The sequence below is a fragment of the Nothoprocta perdicaria genome, unplaced genomic scaffold, assembly GCF_003342845.1.
Source record: "Nothoprocta perdicaria isolate Ctin4 unplaced genomic scaffold, notPer1 scaffold_210, whole genome shotgun sequence".
NCBI classification, from domain to species: domain Eukaryota; kingdom Metazoa; phylum Chordata; class Aves; order Tinamiformes; family Tinamidae; genus Nothoprocta; species Nothoprocta perdicaria.
Window position 1 is genome coordinate 715,705 of NW_020455317.1, and position 15,473 is coordinate 731,177.

The 15,473-nt window shown below is 36.3% G+C and overlaps 1 protein-coding gene across 1 annotated transcript in view; it reads right to left on the reverse strand.

Annotated features, from left to right (window-relative positions):
* The window catches only part of MYBPC1 (myosin binding protein C, slow type), a 73,406-nt gene that overhangs the window by 23,005 nt on the left and 34,928 nt on the right, over positions 1-15,473 (reverse strand). The window contains exons 7-15 of the mRNA XM_026038504.1: positions 14,388-14,439; positions 12,826-12,882; positions 8,780-8,946; positions 5,758-5,890; positions 4,752-4,876; positions 3,517-3,622; positions 3,049-3,215; positions 2,488-2,650; positions 1,108-1,214 (exon numbers count right to left, since the gene is read on the reverse strand). Of these exons, the coding sequence (XP_025894289.1) occupies positions 1,108-1,214; positions 2,488-2,650; positions 3,049-3,215; positions 3,517-3,622; positions 4,752-4,876; positions 5,758-5,890; positions 8,780-8,946; positions 12,826-12,882; positions 14,388-14,439 (1,077 nt within the window). The remainder of the gene's footprint in view (positions 1-1,107; positions 1,215-2,487; positions 2,651-3,048; positions 3,216-3,516; positions 3,623-4,751; positions 4,877-5,757; positions 5,891-8,779; positions 8,947-12,825; positions 12,883-14,387; positions 14,440-15,473) is intronic.

The window sequence follows — 15,473 nt, forward strand, 5'->3', positions numbered from 1 at the left end:
GAAAATATTTGTTTGATGAAAAATGAATCAGAGTGCCACATAATTTTGGTCTGGTAGGCCCACAAAAGAAAAAGAATCCATCTTTTTTTTTTTTTTTCTGAGGCAGAATTACATATATTTAGATTTCCTYTAAGCAGATTCCAGTGGAGATATTCTATGATATCTGGAGGTATCACATTCTCGCCATCACTATTCACATAATTTAAAATGTTTTTAATCCAGATCTTTTTTCTGAAAATGCAATGATCACATCTTGTTCTCCATGGATATGGAGAACAATTGATGACTATCATCCTTTTTTTTTTTTTTTTTTTTTCACGATTGGAACATTATATCTGTGAGCTTATTCCTCCATTATGTTCCAATACTCTGGTTCCTTCTTCTCCATACCCTCTCACCCTGATCATTATTATTTCCAACATGGATAAAACACTTCTTTCAGCTTCAGTTGTAGGCCATATTACTTAACCCTTTGGCCATCTATATTATTCCTCTTTAGACAGCAAAATTCTAAAATTGAGTGGCTGGATTCAAAGATTGACTTTAGCCAATGGAGTATAGCTGTGTGCAAAGTYAATGTCTTGTTTTGTTTTTGTTTGAATGACTGGATGCATAAAAGAAAAAAAGAAAAATAAAAGAAAACATTCTCTTTTGCTAATTAAATAAAAGTTGGTCAGATATATTTAACCATGTAATTATTATCTAATGTATTTGGTGTACACGACAACATGTAGTTACTTGACTACTTCTTTACTAAATTAAGTTCCCTTTCGGAAATGTCATCAAGCCAACTCTTCAAAGAAGGCGACACTGTTTCTGAAAAGAGGAGACCCACAGATATTTTTTACAAACTCTTAATACTGGTTTATGTTTAAGAATTCATCCTCAAGAAGCATTCTCTGGGAAGTTTAGGAATAGGCTTGSAAACCAGTTCCTATACTCAAGCAAAACACTTTCTACTCATCTCACTTGCACTTATTTGCAAGGAACAGACCTGTTCAATGTGACAGGCACTGAAGAAACAGACAGATTGAAAGCAAGGATATTTCACTGATTTTACTTTCCACATGACAAAGAAAATGTTACAATTKCTGTGCATATACTTACCTACAACATGTACTTTGCATGGAATATTAATATTATAGGCATCTGGTACAAACATATATTCACCCTCATCATCAACAGCAGAACTTGCTATAATAAATCTGTGGATTCTGTGAAAAATTGAGAAAGAAATYCCTGTCAATCATGCTTTGAAGATTGTTTGAGGCTGTAAGGAGATCTGTGAAGATAAAAGTTCACCAGAGTTGCGGAAGTCTGTAAGATTAAAAAATTCCTTTTGCTGGCTACTGAGTGACATTTTAGCTGATTAAATACTCTGAGATTTGTACCTTGTGTTTTTGAGAGGATTATGAAATGATGCAACCCATTTTAGTATTTTTACTTAAACACCAAAATGGAAAAATACAGGATTGCAATCTCTTTGATACACTGTGCTACTGCCATTCAATAGCAATTAGGTTGCCAATTAAGAAATGTTTAAACGATCCCATTGTGAGAATGGGATCCCATCAGATCTTTGTCAATCCTGCTCTGCTGACTGCATCTTCATGACAGGATCTAATCTACTGTTGGTTTGCCAGAGTAAAGAAACGTGTAAGTAAAGCATAACATGCTCTTATTACCTAACTGAGTCTTCCAAGAATATAGTGATTTTTTTTTCTCTCCTACCAATTGTTCAGGCTAAGCTTTGTTCAAGTTAGGACTCACTGTTCACTGCTGTCCTCCCCTCACATCATTCCATGGGCTTTCAAGGGTTGGAGAAGGCTACTTTACCTTATGTCAATGCAAGGGATTACTGCACAGCTAGCACTTGTGTCCAGACTACCCAATTACTGGGACTTAAGAAGTATTATAGGGTCAATACGATCACTTCATAGCCTGTTTAGCAGCATCTAGTACAAGCCTCAGTTTTATGAACTGCTCCATGCTGAAGTGCATGAGTTGTAGTTAAAGACAGGACCTTTTATTTCCTTATTTTTAAAACTGACAAAGTTTTAATGGAAAAGGACAGATCATAAGTGCAAAGGAAACTGATAACCTTCACATACTTTGCCTGGTAAAGATACGAATTCTGAGCTGACATAAAAAACGCAGGAATTTTTAGGCTATATATTGTTAGTATTGTCTAACAATTATTTTGTCCTTGCAACCTGATGTTCCATGCTAACAGCAACAGCAATGTCAAGAAAAGTTAATRTGTGGAATGTAGATGAATCAGAAAATGTGATTGTTATCCCCTACAACCAAAAGACATAAGCTGAAATGGAGCAAGGAGTGTGGCCTTTATGATGGTAAGTATAAAAATGTTTGAAGGCCAGAGGCTAAGGGTAAGAAGCAAATAAATCTCAGTGAAATAACCCACACATTGACAAATCCTTACAATGTCACTTAATTACAAGTTAAGTCAATACTGAAGGTATTTACCTTCCTTTGTGATAGAGCTTTACCCGGTCACTAGCTTCAACCAGTTGCCCATTTTTGTACCACTTCCCTTCCACATTCTCAGATATCTCACACTTAAGGTGGATTTCCTGTCCGAGCCTCACAGTCTGGTCTTCTAGTGCAAGGGATATCTTCAGTGGTCTCACTTAGAAAAACATAAGCATAGATATTAATGATAATGTAAAACAATAGTTTATAATTCTGTCACAGAGCTGTTACCAGCAATGACAGTAATCTGCAAGTCAGAAAAAAATGCCTCCAACATATATATTAATAAAAAAGGGTCCCAAGTCCAAATATGAGTAATACGTAGAAGAGAAAAGTTCACTTTGCTGACTCATAATAACTTTGTATGGATAACTTTGTTTCTCATCTTAACACAGTGACAGAGTTTTCAACAAGGACTTGGTCATCATCTATTAGTGCAAACAGGGTCTAAAAGAAAGTAATTGATCCTGGAGGTCTGAGACAGAGAAATTAAGATAAGAGAGAGAAGTCTCCCTTTAATCCCCAAGAAAAGGCAAGAAGAGGTATTATACGTACGATCAACAGCAAGCTTYGCCTCTGATTGACCTCCAGTTGTCATGACTGAATAAGTTGCAGTGTCATTTTTTGCAGCTTCCTCTATAATCAGAGTGTGTTTTTTACCCTCAACCTTGATTCGATATCGAGATTTAGGTTCATTGGTGAGTTCCACACCATTCTTAAACCTAACAGAAAACAAAGAATGATCATTTTTCAATAAAAATCTTTGGTGGATACAACTTCCATGGACTGGAAGAGATTTTACTAAAACTTTAAGCAAAAGTTTAAATGAACTAAACCAAGAATGCATAAACATATTTTTGTTTTTGCTGCACTTTTAAATGTTGTGGATTTTTCTTTTCTGAGATTTTCTGGAACAAAAAAAAGTTTAAAAGTTTACCAATATAGAACAAGATGTCCACATTTTTTTTCTGCAATTAAGCATTTTGGGTTTTATTCTCAATATCTATTCAAAATGTAGCTTACCATTTCACATTTGCGTCATCTTCAGACACTTCACAGCTCAGTTCTACTCGTTCACCAACATAGGTACTGGTATCCTCCAGGCCTTTGGTCACCAAAATTGGAGGATCTTTGGCAAGAGAAAATTACAGATTTATAATATGAGAGAGAAAGATAAATAAAAGAGGTTTTCAAAGCATGCTATAGAAGTTCACACTGCTTAAAAATTCTAATGTCAGTCTCCGTGCAGCTTCTCCTATCTGAAATCAGAAAGGAGGTTGTCTTTTAAGGTGCCAGTAAAAAATGGGAATTAAAAAATATTTTGTTCAAGAAAACACCTGTCTTGGGTCCCTTTATATTGACCAGTTTTACAAGTCAATATGAGAAGSTGAGATCCCCTTCTTGCCTCACACAGATCCCTCTCGGAAAATGACATTTTCATGAGGTTCTGCAACCTGCTAGGCACAATAATACAACATAATATTCTGTCTTTATTGGCTTAACCCATTCCTGTGGTCAAAATTCAAGTTGATTTAATAGCAAGAGTATCCACTCTTAAACTATTGTTTTCATAGTTGCAATCGGATCCATCACGTTAAGTAGCTTTGAGAAATGTATGATATCGTCTTTCACTTTAGGTTCTATTTTCCTGAACACAGGGACTCCCCAATCATTTTCTAAAGAATCTCTAGTGAAGAAATCCCTTCACACTTGCTTTGTTGTGAATGTCAGAGTGACACCATTAATGTTGTTAATAAGGCTGTCAACACTGTGGAAGGCAAGAGGGTAAAGAACTGGCCATCCACCTATGGCTTTTGATAGACTCCTCCCTTAAATTTGGACACATGGAACTAAAAATAACAGATGGAAAGACTGGTCTGAGGGTACTTGCAACAGATCAGTTGGATCAAGAGTATCAGTATTATCAGGTGTCTGATGTGCTGTTAGGGAAAGCCAACACTGTGATGAGTGCATCTCCAAAATGACTTTGAAACTATGAAAGGGGGCTACACTCTAATTAGATACCAGTGTATAGAWGGAAACCAACCAAATCCTATTTGAGAATTATTACTAAATTGATAGATAAGGGACAAGGGAAAATTAGTCATCACAGAAATGCACACAGAGTGTTCTAAAAGCTCCTAATACAAATACAGATATATCTGAGCCACATCCTCCCTGTTAATTCCTGTGACAGTCAATGAAACCAAGCCAATTCTAGGTGACACTATGAAATAAGAACAAGCAGATAAAATTACCTCTCACAAACAGTTCTGTGGAGCATTTCTCATCACCAGCTGTTACGTAATAGCGAGCATCATCTGTCATTGTACAGTTATTGATGAATAAAATTCTCTGGTTACCTTTGTGCTCAAAAATGTATCTGTCCAAAAAGGAATAGAGCAAAGATAGATTAGAAAACTGTTGGATATCTTATTTTTGTTTTATCTAGAAAGCCTTTTTGGTATTATTACAGGTGGAAATTTTGGTGTATACAACAAAAAGGATAAGAAATATTATAGACTTTGTATAAAAAAAAAGTAAGAAATCTACAGGGTAGACTGACAACTAGCATATTCTAGCTTATCAAAAAATGATATGAAAAAAACTTAAAAATAACAGGCTCTGAAGGATGGCAAAATAAAATGATGCCTGAAACTCTAGATAAGTARTGATGAAAATAACTAGTAACAGGAGACCATCTTCATTCCAGCACTCTTAGCATTTTTAAAAGGTACAATAATAGCCGAGGTTAAGAAGTTGCTGTTATTGGTAGGCCAGATGGCATGAGAGATTGGTAATGGAATATGGGGCTTCAGTAACAGGATATGGAGCCTTTCACCTTTATGTCACCAGTTTAGATCTGCTCCAGGTTTGTAATGACCAAAGCTTATTAGCATCTGACAGCTGCTTCAGCAGTCTGGAAGAAATGCACTGGGGTRTCCTATCCAGGTCCCGCTGTATCCATATATCTGCCTGTGAAACAGTTCTGAACTGCTTGTGACAGATAAAGGGACTAAAGAAATGATACCCTCTTTATTACATATTTTATAAGAAACACTGCTGCAAATCTTTTCATTGACTAATGCAGCAAGAGAATAAAGAGAATTTGTTGTTCTCTGTAGCAGTGCTTTTGCTAATATCTATTTTTTTCATAGGATCAGGAAGAGAAAGGTGCTAAGATTTTGTGCTGTTGAGCAACATCTGAGGAACAGAAAYGCTGTGACTAGCTGTACATCACTTACATTCAGCAAAACCACTTACTTTGCACTTGGTCGTATTTCTTGGCCATTTTTATACCACTTGAGTTCTACTGTTGGATCTGCCAGTTCCACCATGAACCGCACTTTACCTCCTTTGTCTACCTGATATGCAGGATCAAGACCTTTGGCAAAAGCTGTTGCAGGAGCAAAGCATTATTGTGAAAGAAGACGAGAAACAAAAGAGAACATGAATGCTGAAAGCACATTGCATAAATCTCAACAAAACTGTCAGAACATACATGCATTATGAATTGCCCAACATTCTTAGACTAGTCCAAATGAATCAGTTTAAGTCCCAGAAACAGTATTAGCCAAAGTGCAGAGCTATGTTGACCTGATTATCCCAACGAAGTTTAAGCTTGTTTCTCTATACGACTTGGCAGTGGGGATGCATTCTGGCCAGTATTACACAGACATACTTTTAACAGCTTGCTGAGAAGCACTAAGTCAAAGTTAAACTGTATACAGTTGGACCTATGGGATCTTTACAGTGAATCTGTTATGAAGCAGATCTCTACTAGAACTGCTGTGAAAATTAACAATGATTTTTAAGCTTAAACTCCTACTGAGTTTCCAGAATAAACATATCGGTGTGGCTAAAACGCGCATTATCTTTCCTGATTCTTTCTGTTGGTTGCAGGGTGCAAATTCTATTTATGATAGATGTTGCAGCTGTACAATTTTGGGAAAATACTTAAAACCGGGCAAAATTTGTCAGTGGATACCTCCAACGACTTTGAGATGTAAAAGTATGCCACTGGGCAAGGTAAGATGAGTACATCTCTAATATTTCAAAACATGTTAGGATTGACTTTTTAGTTATGGCCAGCCCCAACAATCAAACCCAAAGGAATATATATTCAGTGGATCAAAAACAAATGGTGCTGCAAAGAAAATTTCTACAGCTAAATAAGCAGATTCTGGTAAGATTTATATCATGCATATATCTGATTGCAAGGGATGTGATTGGTAGGAGCAGAACTACCGAATTAGAGCAGGGTTTATTAKGTTGCTGGCTGCAGTGTAACAGATTTCAATTGATAGTAAAAGATGGTGTGAAAGGAAAAAAATGAAAGCTACTCCCATCTACTCAATACAATATACATTTCCCCCACCATCTAGAGACCCTGCTGTAGAAAAAACAATCTCCTGAAAAATCCCGATAAGACTGGCAATGCCATCCTACTAAATGGAGAACTGGGATGAGGGACCAGACAAAGCAGTCTTGGTGGCTCAAGGCTGCTCCTTTCCAAGCTCAAAGCATGTGATGCATCTACACAGGGAGCAKTTTTTTCCTGCCAGCTGTCCAGTTCCTGCACCAGCTTCCACCATTCCTCCTGCCTCAGGCTTGTGGGGGATGATGAGGGGTTTCCCCATCTTTCATCCTTTAGGGAGCACTCCTAGACAGTTAAACTACTACTACTGTCATGTCCATTCCTCTTCCTCCCTCAACAGTGACCAGAATTAGATATAATAGCAAATGCAAGAATTAATGTGTAACATCACACCTCTGATGTTAAAGGAGGAAAGAGGRTATATCAGACAGCCGGAATACTGCAGCCTATTTTATGCTAGCTTTGTACTTGTTGAGAAAAGTTGTGTTCTTATTTTCTAGATGAACTCTTAGGGTCTATTTTAAGCAGGCTGTGTCTCAACGGTATGTTTTSAATGAGAAGTTTCTAAATTAATTAAATGTTTAAAAAGATACAAAGATTTACATTCCATAATTCTAAATGAGTTATTTTTATTTTATACTGGATGTCTCCTTATTCTTCTTTGAGGAGAGGTAAAACAGAAATGGGATACTGATGAAAACTATAGGAAATATATCTATTTCTATCTTTATGAGTTTGTACACTAGAATGTCAGAAAACAAATTATTTTAAAAGCAAGAAAAAACGATGGCTCTTTGAATGCCCAGTTGGCTATAAACCAGTTTGCGTAAATAAATTTTGAATAAATACAACAGCTTGTTTTTCTTTTAAGAACGTAAGTCAAGCTGGAATACACATATCTACATACCAAGATACTGCTCCAGATCTCGTCTGGCTGCATCAAATTCAGTGCAGAACCAAAAACAGTTAGCAAAAATAGGTTTGCACTGTCTTCATATTCACCACTTTCTGACACAAGCCAATTGTTTGCCAAGTCCCTGGCAGAAGTCAGAGTAGCTTGGGACAGAAGTAGCTGGAAGTTCATTCATTTGCCATTGGTCCCTATGGCTGATRTAAGGGATAAGAACCAGCACGGCATACAAAGCTTTTGGCCCTGCTTCCTTTCCTTTGGGAAGAGGATTTCATGCAAGCTGGRGGATTTCACCTACACAAGAGGGAACCTTCCAGGAAAATGGTGGAAAATGGTGGAACAGAGGATGTATACTGCATCCTCTCTGAAATGCTATCCAGGAACAAGCAAAGACCATAGTATTATTGCGGAGACTGTGTTGTATTTATATGTTTATGTATGTGTATACATGTTATGCAATATATACATATATATCTATATATGCATATATATACATGCACATATATATATATAAACTCATATCAATATTTAAGTATGTATTGTACCATTTGTATTATTCAGTAGATAGGGAGGGACAGCCCTGAATGTGGCTATCCAACACAGCCRGGTGGGTTTTTAATCCAACTGGGAGTTCAGATAAATGTCAAAGCAGAAGATATTACTGATAACACAAGATCTAATTACTCTCGTGTTTAACCAGGCACAACTTTTTCACATAAATGAGGGACTTTGTTCTACTAAAAACTATTGCGTGGCCAAGACTGAGGGGTATTTTTGCTAGGCACTGGAATGGGACAAGGTCTTTAGGCTAATTTCAGTGGAGCAAACCACCTAATCAACACCTTGCAGTCTCTTTGAGAAGACTAGAGRTGTAGGAGACAGTGTGCAAGCAAAGGGGAGGCTTCACTGCCCCCGCTTTCCAAAAAAATGCAGTATATCTGGGGTTTTAAAGCTCATGTTTGACTATTAAATGCAAGAATATTCTGCCTTATCCATACCTGCACTCTTCTTCACCTCCCTGCGCATGCGCTTCAGACGCTTTAACATGCCCCTCAGGTCAGTGATACCATACTGAAAAGCAATCTTCTCATATTCACTGGGATTAGCATTCTTCAGTAGTTCCCACACATCTACCTCAGGTTCTTCCTCTTGCTGCTTAACTTCCCTAGTAGTAGCAAAACAAAATTGTGGGAGAAGAGTTAGTGAGGCCTCATCACACCAGAAGGAAGGCGGAACTGAGTCCATGAGGTTAGAAATGTTTCTGTCAAAATTTGAGGACTGACTGTATTTTTTTTTTATCTTTGAAGAAAAACCTTCCAAATGCCCATTGGTAAGGGAATTCAAGCTTTACTATCAGGGGAATACCTCAGAATGATATTCTGACCTTAGCTGATAGTTCTTCAAAGTGTAAGGAGAATTTGTATACAAGTCTTAGTTTCTTTCTGATGTAATCAACTATGAGAGCTTTTATACTTCTTCATTTTAAAAAAGAGTAGTTTCATAATATAATCCTAAAATAGCAAGTGGGATAATCCTCCTTAAATCAGTTTTATCTGTTGTAACTCCCAAGGAATCAGTTATTTATGACGGCTCAACTGAATCASCCTAACCTATTCATTTCATAATTAAGTTAAAAAACTATCCAAGCCTGCATCCCYGTTGCTGTTACTAGTAGTGACCTATGACAGGACGTATTGAAATCCAAGAGAATCAGGTTCAATTTATAGTTCTATCAGTACTTCTCAGATTCGTTTAAAATTGGCATATGGATAGGAAGTAGGGATTTCCATACCAACCTGGACTTGCAAGACTAATATATTGGTCTGTAAGAGCCTTATACGCCTTTTTGTAGAGACTGAACATTTGTACAATTGTACATTTAGTGTGTACAACCTCAAAATTTATACTTGAGCTAAGATACACAGTGAAATATAGATAATTATTTTCACGGGGCAGCCATTAAATGAAAGAATAATGAAAGCATCTTAAACAAATTGATCATTTTTGAGATTGACAGCTTAAAAAAARTAAACTGCTAGAAAGATGATCCAGGAAGAGCAGCAGAAACTTTGACCTTCTTTTCTGTAAGTTTGACAAACCAGATTCACTCTGACTTAATCTTGCTGGTCTAATGAAATCAGCACTTTCAGTGTCAGAGTGGGRAAATACATATTTAAGAAATAAAAAAGACAGAGCCTTGCAGCAAGATACTGTTATAGTTGAGAACTATCAAGTCAGAGAGSGATTTTTTTTGGCTATAGTAATATAGAATGTAGCACTGGGATCCCTAGGAATCTCTGCATATTTGGATGAGTAATTATGGAAAAAAATATAAAAAACATTATGTCGTTTAATCTATGAGGTTTATTAATTTACTAGTGTGCCAGTGCTATTTTTAAAGGGGAAAAAAATTCACAGAGGAGTCTTTGAAATACGCACATCATTCTCTTTGAAAAATTCTTAGACATGTTTTCCTGAATGTAATTTATATTTCATTTGTTCTCATGATTTCTGAAGATTATGTACTATACATATTGTCTTTTCAGGGAGATTTCTTCTGCTTGGCAGCTTTTCAAAATAAGCTTGAAAACATATATAAAAGCTGACATACTCTATGGGGTAGAAGTGTCATCTCAAGGGCTGTCTGCTTGTCATGTAACTCTTATCCATGCTAGGGAGAGTAACACTCACATATCCATGTGACTCAAGATAATTTGCCCCCTTAAGTGACGTGATAGTTGAGAATAAGGATCAGTTAGAGTATCCTGATTTTCAACCAGTTTAAAATAATTTATTCCCAACTCTTCTTCCTCTTGCATAACTAGAGGACAAATTTTGACACTTAAAACAAACAAATCTTGTTCTGAGACCACAATAGTTTCTGCTGTGGGTAGTGGGCAATCAATGTTCAACATTTTCTAAGCAGATWGATATAGCTAAAAAATCAGATCTTTTCCCTGAAGAGGTGCATTTCGTTGAAAGATGTATTTTTTTAAAAAGGACCTAAATGTATGAGCGTTTTTGAAATCCTGTTAGATTTTGAAATCCTTTTAGAATTTCGTGCTGTTAATGGCCCATTGCAATGACAAAGGATAACCAGTCATGCAGTGTCTTACTCAGAAAAGAACTGGTTTATCTTCCTGCAAGACCAGCATGAAATTAGAAAAGAAGCAGTATATAGAATCTTTGCATTTAGGTTTTTTTAAAAAAACATATTTCAAGGACTGATGCACCACAGGTGAAAAGTTCTAGCTCTTTCTTTGGTACCATAACCACACACAAAAAAGGCATACACCTTCAGAACATAGCATTGCCTCCCAGAAAATTGAAATTAACTGAAAATTTGACCTGCATTTGTCTTGACAAAAATGGATATTAATATCCACACTAGGAATTAAGTAACAGCCTGCCTTCTTATTCTTAAGAAATAAGGTTGCATTTCAGCATCAGTTTAACTAATATCAAATAATGGTGTTTAAAAACTGAAAGTTTTCTTTGCCCATTAACCACACAATAGTTATACTATGTTTATATGCTGTATTTATCTTATAAGCCTGTGAGTTACTTGTTAATGATGTGATCATGACTCATTTCACAATTCTCTTTCCAGAAGAACACCAAGATATGCATGCAAATCTCTTGTTACCAATAAAACACCCCACAGGCCAGGCAGTCAGGATAACTGTCATGGTAGGCTGGATTAGTAAGGTAAAATGTCAAACTGAAGATCCTATTTAGGGATGAGAAGATGAAAAACACCAAAGACCTGGTGAACTTGAGTTAATTCACATTGTTCTTTCAATCTTTCAATTCCTACTTTTACCTCAAAATTGTACCTATTTGCCTGATCACTCCACTCTAACTTAAAAGCAATTGTTTAACWTTTTAACTCCTGTTTAACAGCAGTGATTTCAGCACTAAACTTTTTTTTTCCCTTTGTAAGAAACGAGTTAGATTCTTTAGTAGCTTAAATATCATCCTTGCCATCATACTTCACAGAATCACAGAAAGGCTGAGGTTGGAAGGGAACTCTGGAGATCTAGTCCAACTCCCGCTGCTCAAGCAAGGTCACCTAGAGCACATTGCCCAGGAGCTTGTCTGGACAGCTTTCTAATATCAAGAATGCAAGAACAGAGACTCCATAACCTCTCTATGCAACCTGTTTAAGCACATGGTGAACTTTTATATAATTAAGTCTGCATATTGTATTTTTCCCTTTCAGAGAAAGCTGAGATAAAAGAAAGGGACTAGTTATTTTTCCAGTTCTCTGTCTTACTCCCAGCAATTTCTGTGGTGTATATATGTATTTTTTTGTGAGTTCTAATAAATAAATTTTAAAAATGAGGAAATGACTTACTGATACAGGTGGGTAAGTAAAATTTTCTTCAACATGGATTGTCCTAATCTATTAATTAACTRGTCCTAAGGTCTGAAACAACTGCAGAAATAACTATTGTAACACCATACACGATATTTAAAGGTGAACCAGAGAAACATATGTCCAAATTTTTCCCTATCACTGCATTAAAATTGAATATACCACCACTGAGCGTTGGTTTACACATACTGAAACAGAATGGCACAACAAATTAGTATMATTTTCTATGTTTTGAAACCATGATATATATGATATTTTGCCTCAGGATGTTTATGAAAATCAAGTTAAGCTGTACCAAAAAGGTAAATTTAACTCTAGCAATTTTCTTCCTTCTGTGCTCAATTTTCTGAACTACTCATCCCTGTGTAGGAAATTCTTTCTCTCTACTTTTCATGCAAGCACTAAATGTTATTAGTGTCTCTAATTTGTAGCTCACTTTTTTTCCTGGTACACTCAGATCTGAGGCTTCTTTTCTGCACACATACTTACAGGTACAATGAACTGAACATTTGCATATTATTTTATGAGAATGATAGTTAGAAACATTGAAAAGAATGAAAAATGACAAAATTCTTAAGAAGAGATTAAAGCTACACCTGACTCTTTCTGTGTGCGAACCTAATGGTTTGCAATCCACACCTGCTCACTGCATCACTTGGTTCTCACCTACGTTTCAGGAGACCACTAAAGTCAAGTTCTCCTGCATCGTCTTGTCCATCACCGCTGTTATTAATAAAAAAAGATCAAATCTTTGTTTAATACAGAAAGATTTGGATGACACACATTGCAAACGCTCTACACACGTTGCTCTCATACACAACTCTCTTCAGACACACWATTTATAGTGTAAAATCAACACAAACTTGTCTTCTTTTTCACATAAGTTATGTTGCCTTTGGCACTTGTGAAAAATAACACAAAGGTTTGTATTGCTTCTTATTTTACTTTGATGACAAATTTTTGTAATTGTATACACAAATTTGCCAAGATTTGTGTTAGATTTCAGTAACACAAATATATTTAAGCCAGTCAACACAAAGAGCTTTGTTTTTCATTTCATAAATGTGTGCATATAAAAACAAAGGGCTTGTGCTGATCTTTGCTATGAATGTAAAACAAAGATTTGCACTGCTGTGTGCAATGCATTTCACAATGCATAGCCACATAAAATACCAGATTGCGAAGCATTACACTTAAGATTTAACCTTTCTCTCTAAATGAAGGAAGAAATCAGTTAAAAAAAGAAGAGCAGACACTGTACATTTATATGAATGAAATCATAGTCTTATGAAGGTGCATCCCTTTCTATCATGTGATAGCAGTAAAATCTTGTCATAAAATACATTGCTGTAGCAATGTCCTCAATGCTTGTAAACAATAAGGGCAAAATCCTGCAAGTGTGAAGTCAAATGATACCAAGATTCCATCCCAAATTTTGCACAGGGTATCCTTTATAGAATAAAATTTTCACCTGCTTGAACAGAATAAGCATTGCACTTTTTTTAAAAAAAAGTGTGCTGAAGAAAGGAGTGCACCTTGAATTTAATATCATCTGTATTTACTCTTTAAATCACATCTCTCCTAATAAAAAAAATTACCTCCAAGTCACAAATTTGCTTGTATGTGTAAATTAACAAAATGCATTCATTTTCTGTCTATAAAATATTCTCCATCTAAATAATTCCATCCTAGTAAGGCCATTTTCTGCATAAAATATACAGATGAAATCATTTTGCTAGTTTTAATAACTATTTAATCTCAAAAGTGATTAATAAAGAGGTCAGACACAATGCTTTATCATACAGACTGTAATTTGTAATTTTTCTGATGCTATTATAACACATTTTTTTCTGCAAGATAATATAAGATCAACTCCTATCTTTCTGAAATCAATGGGAATTATGTCTGCCTTTGATCAGTACAGGACTGAGAACAGGAACTTTTTTATTGTAGCTAACAATTTTCAGGTAACATTCAGTGGAATACTTTACTGAATGAATGTATCAATTATGAAAAACTCTATAGAAACAAATGTTTAATTCTGTCTTGAATATTGAACCTCCCCTTACAGCAATGACACTGTAGTTTCACAGTACAATATTTCATATCACAGGTAGCTTGTATTAAAAAGTACTTAATGCATTTATCTATTAGGGCTGATGCGAACTCTGTACATACTATCRGCATCTATCACTGAGGAAAGCTACAGGATCAACATTTGAGGTTACCTTCTTTTGAAAGCAGATCTGATGTCAATAGATGGAGCAGCCTGAGAAGATTCTATGGAAAAACAACAATACAGGAATTAAAAATGTCTTGGTGAGTTTGGTTCTGGCATATACAATTTGTTCAGTATTCTGATAAGTAAACACGGTCTGTGCGTCTTTGGTATTAAGCCCTGCTAGATGCAAACCTCCTCAGTGCAAAGCTAATTTTTTTAATGTGTATCTCTAAATTACATTCTGCATTTCTGCATATGAGACCAATCTTTGATATTTCTCTTACATGCATTTCTGCCTATGCACGGGCTCTGTCCTTTTTCTTCTCATTCTCTTCTCTCCTGCTTYGTGTTTTCTTTTCTAAATAAACTCAGCATCACAGAGGCACTCTTCTGGACAGTGATAGACTCATGCTGATTCTTGGCACAAGGACGAATCTCTGTTGTGTGAATTACCCATTTGTGCCAGCTAATCCAATTAAATGGTTCTGATGCCCAGAAAGTGAATGCGTGCCCAGCTGGCCTGTGAAAACACACACATTCCTAGGCTCCTTGGGCTGTCAGTCAGCTGCCAAATATTCCCTTAACTGTGGCCTGCGTCTCCAGACTGATGAATGAACAATCTGATCTAGGCAGTTTGGTAGGCGTGTTTTATTAGGGTGAATAACTATTTTGTCCACTGGCTGCTGGCCCTGGAACTTGAGGAGACATCTATCCTTTCAGCCGGGTCGTGCAGGTATGCATGTACTCTGTCGTGCTGACAGAACTGCTGTGTAAGGAAAAGACAAGCTTGGGGACTAATGTTGACAGGAATAAGCCCTTTTATAATGTGGAAGTAGTCATAGCCATGAGTCTCTAGTCTTATGCATGTTGCACTATTCTTTATTTTTATGCAATCTAGAAGAGGCTCTCAGATGTACAAATGATTCAATGGGGTGCAAAGCACTGGAGAGTAAGGCTGTCTCCATGTCTCTCTCTTCAGAGGAAATCTCACTCCCTGCATTGTCCTAGGCCTAGCTCTCTGCTTTGTTTGCTAGAGTCCGATTTGAATTCAATAGGAGTTTTACCTAAGTTTTAGATCAGCCCTAAAGTCTCA